The sequence below is a fragment of the Symphalangus syndactylus genome, chromosome 1, assembly GCF_028878055.3.
Source record: "Symphalangus syndactylus isolate Jambi chromosome 1, NHGRI_mSymSyn1-v2.1_pri, whole genome shotgun sequence".
NCBI classification, from domain to species: domain Eukaryota; kingdom Metazoa; phylum Chordata; class Mammalia; order Primates; family Hylobatidae; genus Symphalangus; species Symphalangus syndactylus.
In genome coordinates, this window is record NC_072423.2 from 49,837,886 (window position 1) to 49,859,301 (window position 21,416).

Sequence of the window (21,416 nt, forward strand, 5' to 3'; positions counted from 1 at the left end):
TTGACAAAATTCAACAACGTTTCATGCTAAAAACTCTCAATAAATTAGGTATTGATGGGACGTATCTCAAAATAATAAGAGCTATCTACGACAAACCCACAGCCAATATCATACTGAATGGGCAAAAACTGGAAGCATTCCCTCTGAAAACTGGCACAAGAGAGGGATGCCCTCTCTCACCACTCCTATTCAACATAGTGCTGGAAGTTCTGGCCAGAGCAATCAGGCAGGAAAAGGAAATAAAGGGTATTCAATTAGGAAAAGAGGAAGTCAAATTGTCCCTGTTTGCAGATGACATGATTGTATATCTAGAAAACCCCATTGTCTCAGCCCAAAATCTCCTTAAGCTGATTAGCAACTTCAGCAAAGTCTCAGGATACAAAATCAATGTACAAAAATCACAAGCATTCTTGTACACCAATCACAGACAAACAGAGAGCCAAATCATGAGTGAACTCCCATTCACAATTGCTTCAAAGAGAATAAAATACCTAGGAATCCAACTTACAAGGGATGTGAAGGACCTCTTCAAGGAGAACTACAAACCACTGCTCAATGAAATAAAAGAGGATACAAACAAATGGAAGAACATTCCATGCTCATGGGTTGGAGGAATCAATATCGTGAAAATGGCCATACTGCCCAAGGTAATTTATAGATTCAATGCCATCCCCATCAAGCTACCAATGACTTTCTTCACAGAGTTGGCAAAAACTACTTTAAAGTTCATATGGAATCAAAAAAGAGCCCACATCACCAAGTCAATCCTAAGCCAAAAGAACAAAGCTGGAGGCATCATGCTACCTGACTTCAAACTATACTACAACGCTACAGTAACCAAAAAAGCATGGTACTGGTACCACAACAGAGACATAGATCAATGGAACAGAACAGAGCCTTCAGAAATGATGCCGCATATCTACAACCATCTGATTTTCGACAAACCTGACAAAAACAAGAAATGGGGAAAGGATTCCCTATTTAATAAATGGTGCTGGGAAAACTGGCTAGCCATATGTAGAAAGCTGAAACTGGATCCCTTCCTTACACCTTATACAAAAATTAATTCAAGATGGATTAAAGACTTAAATGTTAGACCTAAAACCATTAAAATCCTACAAGAAAACCTAGGCAATACCATTCAGGACATAGGCGTGGGCAAGGACTTCATGTCTAAAACACCAAAAGCAATGGCAACAAAAGCCAAAATTGACAAATGGGATCTAATTAAACTAAAGAGCTTCTGCACAGCAAAAGAAACTACCATCAGAGTGAACAGGCAACCTACAGAATGGGAGAAAATTTTTGCAATCTACTCATCTGACAAAGGGCTAATATCCAGAATCTACAATGAACTCAAACAAATTTACAAGAAAAAAAACAAACAACCCCATCAAAAAGTGGACAAAGGACATGAACAGACACTTCTCAAAAGAAGACATTTATGCAGCCAGAAAACACATGAAGAAATGCTCATCATCACTGGCCATTAGAGAAATGCAAATCAAAACCACAGTGAGATACCATCTCACACCAGTTAGAATGGCGATCATTAAAAAATCAGGAAACAACAGGTGCTGGAGAGGAAGTGGAGAAATAGGAACACTTTTACACTGTTGGTGGGACTGTAAAGTAGTTCAACCATTGTGGAAGTCAGTGTGGCGATTCCTCAGGGATCTAGAACTAGAAATACCATTTGACCCAGCCATCCCATTACTGGGTATATACCCAAAGGACTATAAATCATGCTGCTATAAAGACACATGCACACGTATGTTTATTGCGGCCCTATTCACAATAGCAAAGAGTTGAAACCAACCCAAATGTCCAACAACGATAGACTGGATTAAGAAAATGTGGCACATATACACCATGGAATACTATGCAGCCATAAAAAATGATGAGTTCATGTCCTTTGTAGGGACATGGATGAAACTGGAAAACATCATTCTTAGTAAACTATCGCAAGGACAAAAAACCAAACACCGCATGTTCTCACTCATAGGTGGGAATTGAACGATGAGAACTCATGGACACAGGAAGGGGAACATCACACTCTAGGGACTGTTGTGGGGTTGGGGGAGGGGGGAGGGACAGCATTAGGAGTTATACCTAATGCTAAATGACGAGTTAATGGGTGCAGGAAATCAACATGGCACATGGATACATATGTAACAAACCTGCACATTGTGCACATGTACCCTAAAACCTAAAGTATAATGAAAAAAAAAAAACTACGAGGAAAAAAAAAAAGATCAAGAATAAGAAAAGGCAAAGATGTCCACTCACCACTTTCATTCAACATTGCACTGGTAGTACTACCCAATGCAAAAGAGCCAAAAAAAAAAAAAAAAAAAAGCATCTATTGATTGGAAAGGAAAAAAGCAAAACTGTTTTTATTTGTAGATGACATCTTTAAGCGCAAAATCCAAAGGATTCTACCAAAAAACGACTGTAACAAGCAAATTTTAAAAGGTTGAAGGATACCAAGCCAATATATGTTAAAAAAAATCTATTTTTCAAATGAGCAATCAAAAAATTGAATATTGAATGTATAATAAAATTTTTGATAACACCACTTACAATAGTATAAAAGCCATAAAAAACTTAGGATACATATAACAAAACCTATAACCTGAAAATGACATATTACTGCCTAGAAAAACTAAAGAAAATTTAAATACATAATAGATAACTTTTTGTAAATGGAAAGACTCAATAATGTTAGTTTTCTTCAAATTGATCTGTATGTCCAATACACTTCATCCAAAATTCCAGGAAACAATTTTCCTTTAGAAATTGACAAGCTGATTCTAAAATTTACAGTGAAATGCAAAAGACCGCAAAGAGTCAAAATAATTTTCAAAAATAAGAACAAAGCTAAAGGATTTACCTGATTTTAAGACAATATAAAATTAATCAAGTCAGTGCAGTGTTGGCATAAGGACAGACATATACATCAGTGAATGAAACAAAGAGTCTAGAAATAAACCATGCATATATGTTCAATTCAGTTTGACAAGGAGGCTAAGGTAATTCTGTAGGAAGTCTTTTCTAACGTAGAAAAAAAACCTTTGCAATTTGTGATGGGCAGGATTTCATATATAGAGCACTAAAAACCTGGACCACAAAAGGAAAAAGGTGATAAACTGAACTTTGTCAAGATCCAAAATTTCATCAAAAGAAAACATTAAGTTAATTATAAAGGAAGCTGCAGACTGAGAATAAAACGCATATTTGACAACTCATATACAGAATATATAAAGAACTCTAATACCTCAATATTAAGAAGAGAACGTGATGGGTAAAAGAAGGGGAAAAAGATTTGACAGACACTTCACTAAGGAAGAATGACACATTAGTCATGTTACTATAATGTGATTATCACACTAATGATCACATTAGTCACCGGGAAACACTAATTGTTTCTACAAGGAGAAACCACTACACTCATTAGAAGGGCTAAAATTTAAAGAAATGACAATACCAAGAGTTGGTGAGTATACAGAATAATGGAACTCACATAAGTTGCTAGTGGAAATGTGAAATGGCACAATCACATTGGGAAGCGGTTTGGAAGTTTCTTATAAAGTTATAGACAAACAACATATAATTGAACATTTACTGAAGAAAAATAATTATGTTCATGCAAAAACTTGTGAATGAATGTTTATGGAAGCTTCATTCATAAAAGGCAAAAACCTGAAGAACCCAAACGCCCATTAATAGAAGAAGAGATAAACAAATTAAAGTATGGGCCTATGATGAAATACTATTCAACAATAAAAAATGAGTACTCATACACAACAACTTGAAAATAACTAAAAACATTACGCTGTAAAATAACCCAGATACAGAGGTCAAATATTGTATGATTTCACTTATATGAGTGACATAGATTAGTCAAATTTATAGAGACCCACAGAAAAGTGATTACTAGGGGCAAGAGGGAAAGGAGAATGAGGAGTTATTATTGAATGGGTACAGTTTCAGTTTGTGATAAAAAAAAGTACTGGAGATGGATGGTAGAGATGGTTGCATAGCACTGTGAATGTACTTAATGCCATTGAACTGTACACTTAAAAATGGTTATGATGGTAAATTTTATGTTAGGTGTATTTTACCACCCCCCATCCAAACCATTAGGTAGAGGGAAAAAAGACAGTAAAAGAGTATATACCGTGTGGCCATTTATATGGTGTACCAGAATATGTAAAACTGAACTATAATAATGGAAACTATATTAATGGTTGCCTGGGATGGGGGAGAAAGGGGAAACAGACTGTAAAAGGTCTAGAGGAAACTATTTGGAGTAACATAAATGCTGTATATCATGAATAGGAAATCTTGTATATCTTACATTTGTCAAAACTCATTGAAATCTACACTTAAAAATTGGTTCATGTTATTGCATGCAAATTGCACTTTGACATATTTATAAATAAACAGATTGATAAGCAAGCAAGTATGCTTGATAAAAAAATAAAATGCAACAGAATAGAAAATAATATAGACTATTCTTTCTAGAAAAAAGGTTATGTCTTGTAATGCAAAGAAGGTAGTGACTAGAGGGAAATATATAGTGAAAGGAGCATTTTTTTTTTAAACACTGATCATACTATTTATTTGAAAATTATTGCCCATGAATTACTGAACAGAGGTCCGATTTTGACTTCTAAGAAACACAAATCAGACTGAGTCGCTGTTTAACCATTATATAGTGAAATATCAAAGTAGCAGCATGATAGATAGGCACTTGAGACCTGGATTACTGAATTGGTTTTTTTTGTTTGTTTGTTTTTATTATTATTATTATACTTTAAGTAATAGGGTACATGTGCACAATGTGCAAGTTTGTTACATATGTATCCATGTGCCATGTTGGTGCGCTGCACCCATTAACTCGTCATTTAGCATTAGGTATATCTCCTAATGCTGTCCCTCCCCCCCTCCCCCCACCCCACAACAGTCCCCGGAGTGTGATGTTCCCCTTCCTGTGTCCATGTGTTCTCAAGGTTCATTGTTCAATTCCCACCTATGAGTGAGAACATGCGGTGTTTGGTTTTTTGTCCTTGCGATAGTTTACTGAGAATGATGGTTTCCAGTTTCATCCATGTCCCTACAAAGGACATGAACTCAACATTTTTTATGGCTGCATAGTATTCCATGGTGTATATGTGCCACATTTTCTTAATCCAGTCTATCGCTATTGGACATTTGGGTTGGTTCCAACTCTTTGCTATTGTGAATAGTGCCGCAATAAACATATTTGTGCATGTGTCTGTATAGCAGCATGATTTATAGTCCTTTGGGTATATACCCAGTAATGGGATGGCTGGGTCAAATGGTATTTCTAGTTCTAGATCCCTGAGGAATCGCCACACTGACTTCCACAATGGTTGAACTACTTTACAGTCCCACCAACAGTGTAAAAGTGTTCCTATTTCTCCACATCCTCTCCAGCACCTGTTGTTTCCTGACTTTTTAATGATGGCCATTCTAACTGGTGTGAGATGGTATCTCACTGTGGTTTTGATTTGCATTTCTCTGATGGCCAGTGATGATGAGCATTTTTTCATGTGTTTTTTTAAGATAAAAGAGACGTAAGTATACTTAACTATTTCAAACCAGATTGAAAATTCAGAGGGAAAAGAACATAAAAACTGGGAATGTTTTGTTGCCACTGCTTTATATGAGATTCTGTTCTCTGCATTCCCACGTCAATCAAACAGTCTTGCAAAGAAAACAGTTTCAAAGTATGAGTAGACAAAAGTAGACAAAGTAGACTGAAATATCCAATAGAGGAAACTCAGCAAATTTTAAGAAATCAAGAACACATTATTCCCATATACTTGTATATTAATAGTAAATATAGTAATAACGGGGTTCTTTAGCAGTATATAAGCAGATTTTTACTAATACTGACCTTGTACTAACACACTGACCTTCTATAAAGAAATTACAAAAAAAGAAAACCTAGCATATTTTGTAGGAAGTAGAGGGTTATTAAATACCAAAATGACATGCTCTAATATTTCAGGTATTCTCCAAGCTTGGCAGCTCAAATGAAATGGGTCAGCAGGACAATAATGGCAACTTAGGACCATTAACAAACAGAGTCAAACAAATAGCAATAGCTTTTCAATACCATCAAAACATATTTAATAACTCCTCATCAAAGGACTTATTATGTAGTAATAGCCTCACATGAACATCATCTTCAAATACTGAGGATAACAATGAAATGTTTTCCCAATAAAAGAACACTGAAATTAATGAAAACTCTACTTTAGAAAATAGCACAGCCAAAGAATTCTAATGAAAGAGATTACTACTTATCTCAGGTAGCGTATCAAATTCAGACTAAGGCGTGTACTTTGAATTCTCACACCCTATATTCTGGCTCCCAAAACATCACTTTTTTATAGTCATCTTTGATAACCATGAGTCTGTGACTTAGAGTAAGGTAATTTTTTAACTTCAGTCTTTTTAAAAACCTCTACAAACTTTACGTTAAGGCTTCAACACAAAATATGTTCAAAACATACCTAACATTGTTATCTTTATTTGCAATTCAATGATAAAAAGTAGTACTATTTTATCAACTTTTAGGTATGGTCTCTCCATAAATCTAACTTTTACAATTTATATTCATCCATTTCTCTATAGATAATTTCATTTATTAAGTACTTTTTAAGACCCCCAAAACTGGGCATGTATATTTGACAAAGAATTACACATACAAAGTAGATGTGCCTCATATACATCATTAATAAACTGGAATAGTACTCCCAAACAGCTAAGTATCAAAATTCAAAATCCATTAATTGAAAAGCATTAGGAGTTAGCAAGGCATCAATAGATATTCTTATGAGTGAAATATTTTTTCTTCAGATGCTGAAGAAAAAATCAAAGGTAACTGCTACGCCTCTGATTCCAACAACATCAACCTACTTCAACAGTAGTTTCTAAAACTTCCCTCAGTAGATGACTGCTATAAATATTTGCATCAAACAATTGGGAAAGTTAAGTAAATAAGAAAATGTAAATTGGAAAGTAGTTTGCTTTTGATGCTTCTTTTTAAACCTTTTTGGGAGGATTCTGGCATCACAGAATGTCTTTTTTCCAAAACTCTTTGCTACCATAAGATCAAAGATATTAAGTCATCAAAATATATTTGCAATTTTCTGTGTTCAATAAGAGTTGTCTTTTGTATAATAAATCATTTCATATAAGGTTTTTATCTCACCTGGCCAGTTCTTTAATTAAGTTTGCAATGCGTCTTTTGTCTTCAAGACATAAATCCTTCAATGATGCACTCTTTATTTCTCCCCTGCAGGAATTCTTAAAAAAAAAAAAATTAGTTACACTTTTTCTAAAACCAATTTTTAAAGTCTTCTCAAGAAACCTAGGTGCAAGGTGAAATTTCTTAGATATCTTTTCTCTGGTGCAACACTATCTATCTGTTTCAATTTAAACCTACTGTGAACTAAAAACAGGCAAAGGAACTGACTGTCCGCTAGGACGCTTCATGAGATTTACACAGAGAAGCAAACAGAAAGTAAAAGCAGATATCCCCCGCTTAAATACTGGGGTTTACTAGGGAAACAACTTTCCCTTTGTGAATGTCATAGAAACAAATACTCAACAGAAGATACTGAGAACTGTTATTACACCATAGTCCCCACGCTGCGTAAGAGTATACTAAGATTAGCAGCAGAGGCATCAGTTACTAAGCATTCAAAATATCCTAATGTTCATCCCAAAGAGTACTAAACCAAAGAGTAATAATAGCAATAGCTAACAATTACATCTAGTGCTCACTTCATGCCAGGAATATTGTAAGCACTTTGTCCTTACTATTCCATTTCATTTGCACAAGAACGCTATTAAGTATTAATAGTTACTATTCCTATTCTACTTTAAGGGTACATATCCAGGATTATAGCAATTAAATAGCAGAATCAAGACTTAAACACAGGTTCCAGAGTCTATGCTCTTTAAACACCATATTATTCTAATCTATTGTGCTACAAAAAGTTTTCCCCAGCACCTCAGCATCATTAGGAGGGGTCCTTAAAGACATAAACTCAGGGAGTCACGTAGGTAACATGTAAAAGGAAGGAGCTATAATCCTTGGTATTTGCACAACCACCAAAGTTAAGTTAGTCCAATTACCTCAGGTAGCCAAGAATAACTGAAAACCCCTAAAGTGAATTCTGGAAATAGTAATAGCCGAAGGTGGGAAATCAAGGACAAAAAAATGGAGAAAAGAAGATGATAATAAAATAAGTTTGGTTTTAGAAATGCTCAATGTAAGATGCCAGCAAGCCATTCATGTGGAAATGTCTAGGCAGGAAGCTGGAAAGGTAGGTCTAGCTTTCAAGCTAGAGAAAATCATAAAGATTTAAAAGTCAGTTGTATGGTATTATGGATAACGTTGAGATTTTTTATTATTCTTTATACTTTTCTATGTTTTAAATTTTTCTTTAATAATTATGTATTTAAAATTAAGAAAAAATATTAGTATTTTAAAAATCATCTACAAGTCCAAGAAAATTGGCATTTGATTTTAATTTCTATTTAAGTAATTGGATTTTAATTTAATTTAAAGTGGCATTTGAAAGGACAAGTAGAGAATCAGAAGCATATAACATTGTAGGAGAAAACAAGAAAGAAAAAGTTTCAACAACAGTGTGGGTTCAACAGTGCTAATGATTAAAAAAGACAAATAGACTGGGGGAAGAAGGCAACGGATTTGGCAATGGAAGAAGTTGCTGATAACCCATGAAAAGACATTTCATTAGTGATGTGCTGAGTAAAAGAACAAAAGAGAAATCTTTGTGACTAGGCAAAAAAAAAAAAAATTAGTGGCATTGTGTTAACAGCAGCAAAAATCTGAAAACACAAATGTCTATTAACTACAGAATAGTAAAACTGTGGCTGGCATATTGATACAATGAAATTCTAGAGGAACTGGTAGCTATGATACTAACTTTCCCCCTCAAAACTACCCTTCCACCCTCTTCTTTGAGATGCTAAGTCTAAGACTCTGGAAATGCCATTTCTCCTTCGCCACCTGGCGCTCTGTTGAACTCTGCCAACACAAAGAACTAGATGAAGACCAGGAAGAAAGAAGGAAGGCTATTTCCTTCCTGTTACTGACAGTGTCACCCCTGAGTTCCTTACCCTGGCAAGTACTGCTGATTCCAGTTTGCAATTTTTTCCAGCCCTTACAGAACCAGCCTTTATCAGGCCTCCTCAGAAATGGCAGTACCAGCCGGGTTGGCATCCCATCACCAGAGGTCCAAGTTGCAGCTTTAAGGGGCCCCTCCTCTAAGCTTCTAAGTTTCAATAATTCCGACTTATTCTGCCCTCTCATCCAGTTCTAGAGATTGTGGTTGTTTCTTATAGTTACTACTTTCATGATACTTTAATGTTCCCTTTTTGCCTTTTTGGTTCTCTAGCACTATTCAATAATTTTTCTTTAAATTTTCTAAGTTAAAATAACTGACTAAACCCTGAGACAGTGAAAAGAAATGAAATATAACTACATACAACATAAAGAAATCTCACGTAACATTGGAAGAGCCATAAAGAGAAAAAAAAAAAACAAGAAATCTCATAAACATAATACGAAATAAAAAGCAAATCACACAATACAAATGGATATGAGCTCATTTATATAAAGTTCCAAATATATATGAAATTAAATACTATTTCAAAAAATATATATTTACACTGTAGGATAGGGCTTGGTAAACCATGGCTGCAAGCCGAATCTGGCCCACTGCCTGTTTTTGTAAACAGAGGTTTATTAAAACACGGCCATGCTCATTCATTTGCATATTGCTTATGGCTCTTTCAATGCTACTGTGGCAGAGTTGAGTTGCTGAGACAGATGTTACGGCCTGCAAAAGTTAAAGTATTTACTACCTGTCCAATTTATAGAAAAAGTCGGCCAACCCCTGATATAGAAAAACAAAAGAATTATAAACATAAAGTTCAGGATAGGAATTACCAAAGAAGAAAACATGATGAGGAAAGGCCACATATCTACAGTCACTTGACTTACAACAATGGCATCATTGCAATTCAGAGGAGAAAAGAATCCTCTTCCCAACAGATGGTGTTGGGCCAATACTGACAGTCTATTGACCCAATATTGGCAGTCTATGGGCCCAACACCATCTATTGGGAAGAAGATTCTTTTCTCTCTGAATTGCAATGAACTGTGACCCTTACTTAACACTACATGTGCATATTACTTCCTGATGAATAGTAGGCTTAACTGTGAAAAATAAAGCAATATGGCCACAAAAGAGAGAGGGAACTTGCTGCAGAGTATAATCAGCTAACAGCCTCCAGTTGCCAAACTTTTGGGATCCATTGCAGTGTTCATGCCAATGCCAATGACTGGGAACAGTAGAGACACTAAAACTGAGCTATTTCTGATCCAAATGACATCCTCAAAAGGCAGTATTTGCTCTGGGGTTCCTCACTAGCAAAAAGGACGCTTATCTCAGATTGAATGGCAATCTGAAGTCTGAGGTTCTTCCTAGTCAATCTTCCTTCTTTTCCTCTCGTGTCACAGGTGCCAGACTGTAGTGAAATCTGAAGACTCCCCCTTTCTATTCCTGCTCATTCTACTCTTTATGCTTTATAGGCTTTTCCTTCATTAAATCTCTTCCATTTCTAAATCCATCTTGCAGTCTGCTTCCCAGAAGACTTGAACTGACCTAATTACCACTGTGAAATCCTTAATGAATTAAGGATACTCAACATCAATACAAACAAAGACTACACACAGAAAAAAATCACAAGATGGCTGGGCACAGTGGCTCACGCCTATAATCCCAGCACTTTTGGAGGCCAAGGTGGGTGGATCACGAGGTCAGGAGTTTAAGACCAGCCTGGTCAACATAGTGAAACCCCGTCTCTATTTACACAAAAATCAGCTGGGCATGGTGGTGCATTCCTGTAATCCCAGCTTGTTGGGAGGCTGAGGCATGAGAATTGCTTAAACCAGAACCCAGGAGGCAGAGGTTGCAGTGAGCCGAGACCGCGCCACTGTACCTGGGCTACAGAGCGAGACTCTGTCAAAAAAAAAAAAAAAAAAAAAAAAAAATCACAAGACATGCTCTTCAATGAAAAAAAGGAAAAGAAAAAGCACATCACCATTTCCAGTCTTAAGAAAAAGCATACACAGACACATATACACTCCTACAATGTAGGACATCCTCTTCTAGCCCAGATGGAGTAACAGGGACCAGATTTACCCTAGCTTCAGAAAACAAAACAAAACAAAAACCTGACAAAAAACAGGAAACAATAGTTTTCACTGGATAGCAGGCAACACAGAATGATCACTGGAATTGCAGAAACAAACAGGGCGAGCCCTACAACTGTCCCAGCTAACTGCTGTGGAGAGTTTTCAGGGCTAAGGTAGGTAAACCCAGACAGAGCCCAGCAATCTCCCTGAGTTGAAAAAATACAGCTGGGAGTCCAGGAAAGCCAAGGTTTCTAGTGTTTGCAGGGCAAAGTAATGGCAAGGATAGAGCTGCATAGGAGAGCTCCAGGGATCTGCAGAATCCCTTCGCGTCAACTACTGAGCACTGATGAGCATATGTATGTGAGAAAACTACTCATCCCAGGGAAAGAGCCCAAAATGAACAGTGGAAACAATTTCTGTAGCTAATACAGCATAGGAGAACAGTCTGTTCCCACCAGCCAGAGAAGAAAACCTTGTAATTTAAGGGGCATCAGGAAGAGTATTCAAAAGGGTATGGCCTACAATGGGCAAAATTACCCCTATACTAAAAGCTGCTCTGGCACCACCTTTAAAAGCTCAAAACCAAGCTTGGAAAGAATCAAATTGCTTCCAAATAACTTATCACTGTCTCAGAACCCAAAAAGGCAAAATGCATACTGTCTTGTGACATCCAATAAAAGACAACCAAGCAGGCAAAGAAGCAGAAAAATACAGCCTATAATTAGAAGAAAAATTGCTCAATTGAAACCTATCCACAAATGACTTGGATGATAGAATTCAGTCAAGAATATTCAAACAGTTATTATAACTATGTTCCATATGTTCAAGAACCTAGAAGAAAGCATGTCAAGTAGCGACATGGAAGATGTAAATAAAAATAAGAGACCGAAACTGAACTTCTAAAGATAAAACTACATTATTTCATATGAAAAACACACTGGATGAGATTAGTCGCAGATTAGACATTGCAGAAGGTTAATGAATTTGAAGACATAGCAACAGCAATATAAACTATCCAAGGATAAACAAAAAAATTTTTTAATGAAAAAAATATGAACAGAGGATCAGAGAGCTGAGAGGGTAACTTCAAGAGGCCTATTATTTCTGTAACTAAGGTCACTAGAAAGAGAGGGAAACAAAAATATCTAGAGAAATAATGGCTGAAACATTTCCCAATTTGATGAAAACTATAAACCCACAGTCCCAAAAAGCTCAACAAACCTCAAACAAAAGAGATACTTTAAAAATTACTCCAAGGTAGGATGGGCATGGTGGCTCACGCCTGTAATCCCAGCACTTTGGGAGGCCAAGGCGGGCAGATAATGAGGTCAGGAGTTCGAGACCACGCTGACCAACATGGTGAAACCCCATCTCTACTAAAAATACAAAAATTAGCCAGGTGTAGTGGTGCGCGCCCATAATCCCAGCTACTCAGGAGGCTAAGGTAGGAGAACTGCTTGAACCTGGGAAGCGGAGGTTGCAGTAAACCAAGATCATGCCACTGCACTCTAGCCTGGGTGACACAGCAACACTCCATCTCAAAAAAAAAAAATTACTCCAGGGTATACTATAACCAAATTGCTCAAAACCAGTGATAAGAAGAAAATCTTAAAGGCAGCCATATTTAAACACATACACACAGAAAAATAAAGAGGAATAAAAATGACAGCCAACTTCTTAAAAACAATACAAGCTAGGCAACAGTGCAGCAACATCTTTAAAGCACTGAATGAATAAAACTATCAACTCACAATTTTATAACCAGTAAAAATATCTTTTGAAAAGCAAAGAGAAATAAAGACTTTTCAGGCATACATGAGCTGAAAAAATTCTTTCCTAGCATACCTGAACTAATGTTAAAGGAAGTCTTTTAGGAAATCTGGGTACATGCACAAGAATGAAAACACCAGAAATGGTAACTAAATGAGTAGATTTAAAAGACTTCCGTTGCATTTGTAAAATTTCTTTAAAAGGCAATTAAAATAAAACACACCAAAATGGAATAAAGGCATCCAATAAGAATATGTAAACTATCTCTATTCACAGACAATTTCACCTTATATAGAGAAAATGGTAAGGAATTCACAAAAGAAATATTAGATTAGAAATAGTTCAATAAAGTTGCAGGATACAAGATCAATTCACCAATCAACTGAATTTCTATATACTAGCAATAAACAATCCAACAGTGAAATTCAGAAACAACTGTTTCTAATAACATCAAAAAGTATAAAACATTTGCTGATTCTATAATGCCTACGGAAACACAGGGACCCAAAATAGCCAAAACAATCTTGAAAAAGAAGAAGTTGGAGGACTTATACTTTCTAATTCCAAAAATAAAAATATAAATCAATGGAACAGAATACAGAGAGTCCAGAAATAAACCCTTACACTTATGGTTAACAGATATTTGACAAGGGTGCCAAGAAATTCAAAGGGGAAAGGACAGTTTTTTTAACAAATGGTGCTGGGACAACTGGATATCTACATGCAAAGGAATAAAGTTAAACTACCACCTCACACCATATACAAAAAGTAACTCAAAATGGAATGAGAACTAAATGTAGGAGTTAAACCTTTAAAACTCTTAGAAAAAAATATAGGCACAAATATTTGTGACCTTGGATTAGGCAACAATTTCTCAGATATGACACCAAAGCAAAGGAGACAGAAGAAAACGCCAGATAAATTGAACTTCATCAAAATTTTAAACTTCTGTGCTTCAAAGAACACCAAAAAAAAAGTGAAAAGGCAATGCATAGAATGAGAAAAAATATTAGCAAATAATGTATCTGATAAGGGACTTGTAAATGGAATTTAGAAAGAACTCATAACTTAACAGTACAAAGACAAATAACTGAGTTAAAAAAGGATATGACTAGATATTTGTCTGCAGAAGATATACAAATAGCCAAGAAGCACATAAAAACATGCTCATCATCATTTAGTCATTAAGGAAATGCAAATCAAAATCACATTGAATTACCACTTCACACCCACTAGGATGGCCAACCTCAAAAAAGATGGACATAAATGTTGGCAAGAATGTGGAGAAATCTGAATCCTCTCGCATTGCTAGTTGAATGTAACATGGTGTAACCACTTTAAAAAATAGTTTGGAATTTTGTCAAAAGGTTAAACATAAAACTACATGACACAGCAATTCACTTATAGGTATATACACAAGAGAACTGAAAATATATGTCTACACAAAAACTTGTATATGAATGATCATGGAAGAATTATTCATAATAGCTAAAAAGTTGAACATGTCCATTGACTGATAAATGGATAAACAAAATGTATATTCAGACATAAAAAGGAATGAAGTAGTGATATAGCATAGATGAACCTTGAAATCATTATGCTAAATCAAAGAAGCCAGTCACAAAAGGCCACATATTATGTGATTTCCTTTTATATGCAACATCAATAACAAGCAAATCTATAGAGACTGAAAGATTAGTGTTTGCTAGGGGCTGAGATGACTGGGGAATCAGGAGTGCCTAATTGGTATGGGGTTTCTTTCTAGAGTGATAAAAATGTTTTGAAACTAGATTGTGGTGATGGATCCACAACTCTGTGAATATAAACACATATAAAATCAAAATAATAAACTGTACACTTTAAAAAGGTTAATTTTATATGCAAATTATATCTCAATTTGAAAAAAAAGAGAGTCGACTAAAGCAAAAGTAATATGTATTTTGGGGTCTGTGCATATAAGTAAAATGTATGACAACAATATCAAAAAAGTCAGGACGTGAGAAATAAAGTATAGTGTTGAAAGGTCCTTAAACTATAGGTGATGTGGGAAAATATCACTTGATAATAGGCTATGATAAATGAAAGATGTATACTATAATCTCTAAAGAAGCCACTGAAATAATCCAATCAAAGTTATAGCCAATAGGACAAAAATATGAACTTAACCTAAAAGAAGGCTATTGTTCAATGTAAAACAAATCAACCATTATGTGAAAAAACATTTTTAACTTCTTTTGATAAGAACTTGCAAATTCAACTATTCACACCCCAGTGTGAAGTAGGTACACTGGTACAAGTAACATAAAGTGGGCCTTTTGATTCAATCATAGTAAAATCCTGTAGTAATAAATGAGGCACTGGAAATATCTTTGAGAACATAATTCACAGACTGAAAAAAGTTTTCTAAAAAGGTCGGATAGTAAATGTTTTTAGCTTGTGGGCATGCAGTCTCTGTAGCAACTCTGCTATTGTAACACAAAAGCAACCATAGACAATTATGTAAAACAATGAGCACAGCTGTATTCCAAAAAACCTTTATTTATAAAACAGGAAGAAGGATTTGGTCCACAGGTTATAGATTCCAGAACATTCATATACAAGTTTTGTGTAGACATCCTAGTGAGTGTGAAGTGGTATTGAAGAACTCTGGTTGCAGAGTGAAAATATAACAAAAATTAAAGTAAAATAAACTGGTCAGATAGGACATGTGCCAAAGGAATGCACCAATACTATTACTATGCTTAGTCATTGATTTGTCCCTCATCTTTACGAGGGACAAATCAATAATGTGGCATAGTAATAGTAAGAAAGATAAAGATATCATAAAGTTTCAAAAGTAATAATCTTTATGATATTATTTTCAAAGTGAGGGAAATAATAATAAGGGCTAATTTTCTTTAATAATGTATCTTTCTTATGTAAAAGGGTTCATCTATCAAATAAATACACAAGAATAAAAATCAAAAAGGATGCCTAATTAAAAAGCAATTCTCATCAGTTTGAGTTACTAATGCCACACAGATCAGAATGTAGTTCTTTTGAGACATATCAAGATAATACATTATCATGGCTAACACTTAAAGCAAGTCAGATGTTTTGGAGCAAAACCCTTGAGTAATCTAGATAATTTAGGCTCAAACCTGGCATCATCAAAGGATCTTGGAATCCCTCTGTATCTTTTAAGAATGTTTATTGATCACCTAGTATACTTTCAAAGGTTCTTCTACCCTTTTTGGTCAGCACTCATAAACACTGGAGAGCAAGGAAAAAAAGACTAAAAAAATACTAACCTGTTCATCTACTGAATCTCCTGTGCCTTTTAAGGACTCCATGGAGATTGAAGCATCAGTCACCCTGGAAGTCTTAAGTTTAACATCAGCTTTTGGACTCATCAGCTTGTGTCTTGATCTGACATTTCCTTCAGTAGAAATTCCTAAGGATTTCCATTAAACAAGATTTCAAAATTATATCTTATTATCGTAAACCCTCCCCCATCAACTCCTTCCTTGGAATCCTCTACTTTAAGGGACCTGATGGAGAAATTCTCTTACTTTATAAACTTAATTTTAAGCTCTTAATATATGAATCATAAAAATAATACGTTTTAAAGAAATACACTAAAGATTGAATTGAAATTTGTTTTTATTTTTATTTTTTTAAAGAGACAGGGTCTTCCTATGTCTATCCAGGCTGGACTCGAACTCCTGGGCTCAAGCAATCCTCCCACCTCAGCCTCTGGAGTAGCTGGAACTACAGGATCAAGTAACCACGTCCAGCTTAACTGAAATATTTGTAAAGGGTACTGTAAATATTCATAAGTCACATTAAAACCAATAAATTACAATATGCCAAATATACATTAACTTAGGGGAAATCAATTATATTTTTCACCCTATATAATGAGGGTGCCTTCAATAGTTGCTTTACTACCATCTAGTTACAACCATTAAACTTGAAGTGTCTCTTACATATACCCTGTATCAAGCAGTAGTCATACTTTTATTTGAAATATTAAATTTGGCTATCATTTGTAAAAGAAAAAATAAGAAAAGAATCTTTTGCCCCTTACCACATGAAGTGTTCTACAAGTTCATTAAAAGCTGATTGGGCCAGCCAATCCCAAAGATAAGCCAGTATTTCAAACCTTAATAGGGTTATGACAAATATTCAAAAAACAAATTTTAGGTTTTGATGTACTGCTCTGCATCCAGTTATTTATACCTGCAACATTGTTCTAATAGCTTTATTTTCTTCTAACATTTAAGGACCAAAGCAAGCTTCCCAAATTTTAACATAGAAAATCATACCTGGAACGTACACTACCGATTGTTCTTCATCAGAAACTATGCAGGAGAACATGAAGGAAAATACAATAATATTATCCAGCATCCAAATGCTGCTTCTCTTCTGTATACCTCTTATAATTCATAATTTCTTTTGACCTGGGAATTTATAACTAACTTTTAAAAACAAAGTTAGAAAGCAAAGTAATTGAATTAAAAACAAAGTTAGAAAGCAAATTGAATTAAATGTAGCAAAATTAATATTCTCTAAAAGTTCACCTTTATATATTCACAACTACACATCTTATAAAAATCTTAGAAGGCCTTGTTCCATGAAACTTTTATCCACTCTCAAGTAGGTTACCCTGCAATATATACTCTACTATTAGGTTCCTTTCCTTTTCCTTTCCTTTTGTAAACAAAAAGTTAAGTGCTCCAGTTTGGTCATTATTGAGGAACTGACAATTCTGAAGAGTAAATAATTTCAAGATAGGCTTTAGCTTTGAAGAACAAACACTGAGGGCAAGTCAATCATGCAAACACAAAGACATTATTTATTTTTCTACAGTGCATTCATAAAATATCCCAAGAAGCCCTATTTAAAAAGTAGAAGAAATTTAAGACAAAAAGAACCATTTTGAATTTCAAAAGGAGAAATTTAGAAAGGCTATAACACACTGTTTTCAACTGTCACCTTGATCCAACTCAACTTTTCCTCTCCCAGGATTATTGCAATAAGCTCCTAACTGCTCCCTGTCAGTTCTGTGCATGTTCCCTTAACAACCTATTTTTTCACACAGTGGTTAGAATGATCATTTTAATAGTTATGTCATTTCTCATTTAGATTAAAAGCCAAAGTATTAACAACAGCCTACAATGCTCAAGATCTGATCCCTATAACTTGTTACATCTCTGATCTCACTCCCTACTATTTCTCTCACTCATTCCTGGCTTTCTTATAATTGTTAATGAGCTATGCAAGCTTCTACCTTATAGCTTCTGCATGTATGATTTCTTCTACCCAGGAAGCTCTTTCCTCAAATATCTTCATGGCTCACTTTAGGACTTATGTCGTATGTCATGTCACATCACCTTCTGATTGAAGCTTTCACTTCCTAATCATATAGGTACTTGAAATTGCAAAAAACTCTCTTCCCGCAACTTACCTACCTCCCCCTACTATCTGCCTCTTTCCTGCTTTATCTTTTCTCCACAGCACCAATATCATTGAACATAGGCCAGGCGCAGTGGCTCACGTCTGTAATCCCAGAACTTTGGGAGGCCGAGGTGGGCGGATCATGAGGTCAGGAGATCGAGACCATCCTGGCTAACACGGTGAAACCCCGTCTCTACTAAAAATGTAAAAAAAAAAAATTAGCCGGGCATGGTGGCAGGTGCCTGTAGTCCCAGCTACTTGGGAGGTTGAGGCAGGAGAATCGTGTGAACCCGGAAGGCGGAGCTTGCAGTGAGCTGAAATGGCGCCACTGCACTCCAGCCTGGGCAACAGAGCGAGACTCTGACACACACACACACACACACAAAAAAAAAAATCATTGAACATATATTTTCCTTATTCATGACCTGATCTCATCTCACTAAAATGTAAGCACCAAGAGGGTGATGATTTTTGTTTTATTTTGTTCAGTGTTGTACCCTCAAACATAAAAGAATGTCTGGCTCCATCTATGAAAGAATAAAATTGGTATTGATTTAATTTTATGAGGCGTTGTCCAACAACCTTATATGTTATATCTCTGTGATTCAAAATATGCAAACAAAACTTTTTTTTTTTTTTTTGAGACAGAGTCTCACTCTGTCAGCCAGGCTGGAGTGCAATGGTGTGATCTCAGCTCACTGCAAACTCCACCTCCCAGGTTCAAGCAATTCTCTGCCTCAGCCTCCCAAGTAGCTGGGATTACAGGTGCCCGCCACCACACCTGGCTAATTTTTTTGTAGTTTTAGTAGAAACGGGCGTTTCATCACCTTGGCCAGACTGGTCTTGAACTCCTGACCTTGTGATCCACCTGCTTTGGCCTCCCAAAGTGCTGGGATTACAGGTGTGAGCCACTGCAACCGGCCAACAAAACCTTTTACTTTCAGCTACATCCATGCCAAATTTCTTTTCAAATATATAAAACTCTAAATAAACTACTTCAATATTTTTAATAAAAATATTTGAAATTGCCTCTATCCTTTCTAATAATTTGTAATGTATTTTCATCTCATTTTATTAAGAACCCACATATTTACCTCCTTCAAATCTAGAACTTCCCAACAAATGTATATTTTATGGGAAGTCAAACAGACACATTATATACCAAATTTATAGTGGGCCTACTAGTGGGTCATTTCTAGATTATTTATAATACCTAAAACAATGTACATGCTATATAAATAGTAAATTGTATAGTTTAATTTGTATTTTTTGTGTGTTATTTCTTTTTTTTTCCTCAAATATTTTCCATCCACATTTGAATGAATCAGCAGATACAGAGGGCTAACTGTAATTAGAAACCCAGGCAGAAGTGGTAGAGAGGAAGATGCACTTCTATCCCAGACCTCCAGGATTTGAAGGAAATACGCTCAGTACTGCCCATTCTACTCTAATCTGCTGAGTTTTGCCAGCAATACATGTATATGTAATTATTATCAACCACAGAGACTTTCTGGGCTAATATATTATTTTTACCACAACATAAAGTCTTTGTTTCCATTTGAGAACTCAACAGCAGAGATTATATTGCAATGTTTTGACCGGGTCACTTGCAGTCCATATTTTTTAATATCAACTCCCTGATATTGCTAATGGTAATACACTTGAGTGCATTTAAGCAGTCAAATTTAGGTACTGCTGAAACACTAACTCATTCTGACATTACTAGAACTGTAATGAAGGACAAAGGCAACTTAAACTGAAGGAGCATATTTTGCTGGAAGATTTAACCCATAAAATGACAACACCACACACTCATTGTTTACAGATGAGGTACTAAAACATTCCTTGTGCAAAACAGCACTGCTGAATCATACTGTGCAGGAGATGCATAACTCACAACAACAACAATAAAAAAAAAAAAGGTGCCATTCAGTCACAGATGATCTGTCCTCTCATGATGGAAACATCAAGGACTAATAAATCTCTCCATCACATTTCTCTAAATATTTAGGTGAAGTATTGAAAATCTTTTTTCAATAGTGTGAAAAGAATACCAGATTATAGGTACTTACTTTTTGGTCTTTTTCTATTGAAAATTCTACTATAAAGGCTCTAGGGTGGTCTGGGAAATAATCAATATGACAAAGGAATCAAGATGCAAAGACATGTAACTAAATCAAATGATTAATAACTATCATTATGCTTTTCAGCAAATATTCAGTAACAAATTTACATTTGACATTGCTTACAGTGACATTCTCTATGGAGATTTAAAATGAAAATATCTTAGGCTCGATGTTAACTGGTCATTACGTGGAATAGGCTGGGGGGAAAGGTGACACTAGCAACCTTGCAATTCCTTTCATACATCTGAATTAGATCGTATAGGATATAATCGCCACCATTTTTCCCCTGTACAGTTTCAATTCCTCACTATCTATGAGAAGAGGAATATTTTACATTAAATGTTGGGAGTCAAAATACAAGAGATAAGGGAGTATATATGACTTCTACGTAAAATAGGGAGTGATATAACTACATGACTAAGTGAAAGTACTGGGTGCGAAGACCAAGAGCATAGGTTCAGTCCATATATCTATTAATAAACTTATTCAGTCCCATTGCAATAGCTTGTCCCCCCCAAACCATTGATTCTATTATTTGAACAGTACCATAGGATGCTATAAGCTAATAACCTTCAAGTATCTCCTCCATCACAAAATCCTGTCAATGCAGAAGCAGTGTTTCTTGAGAAAAGACTTATCCCAATTTCCTAACTTCCTAATTCAGCCCAGTTGTCCGCAGTGCACATATTCTCTTCTGATAGGTAAAGGAAAAAATTTTTAATTTGCACACTGCAGTAGTATGCTTTCATCCACAGTGTATGTACATGATTTCATTTGCTTTTCACCAACCTATCAGAGACAAATGGTAA

The 21,416-nt window shown here is 35.4% G+C and overlaps 1 protein-coding gene across 1 annotated transcript in view; it reads right to left on the minus strand.

Annotated features, from left to right (window-relative positions):
- KIAA1328 (KIAA1328 ortholog) overlaps positions 1-21,416 on the minus strand; it is a 392,043-nt gene that overhangs the window by 369,238 nt on the left and 1,389 nt on the right. The window contains exons 2-4 of the mRNA XM_063640193.1: positions 17,350-17,385; positions 16,333-16,475; positions 7,250-7,344 (exon numbers count right to left, since the gene is read on the minus strand). Of these exons, the coding sequence (XP_063496263.1) occupies positions 7,250-7,344; positions 16,333-16,475; positions 17,350-17,385 (274 nt within the window). The remainder of the gene's footprint in view (positions 1-7,249; positions 7,345-16,332; positions 16,476-17,349; positions 17,386-21,416) is intronic.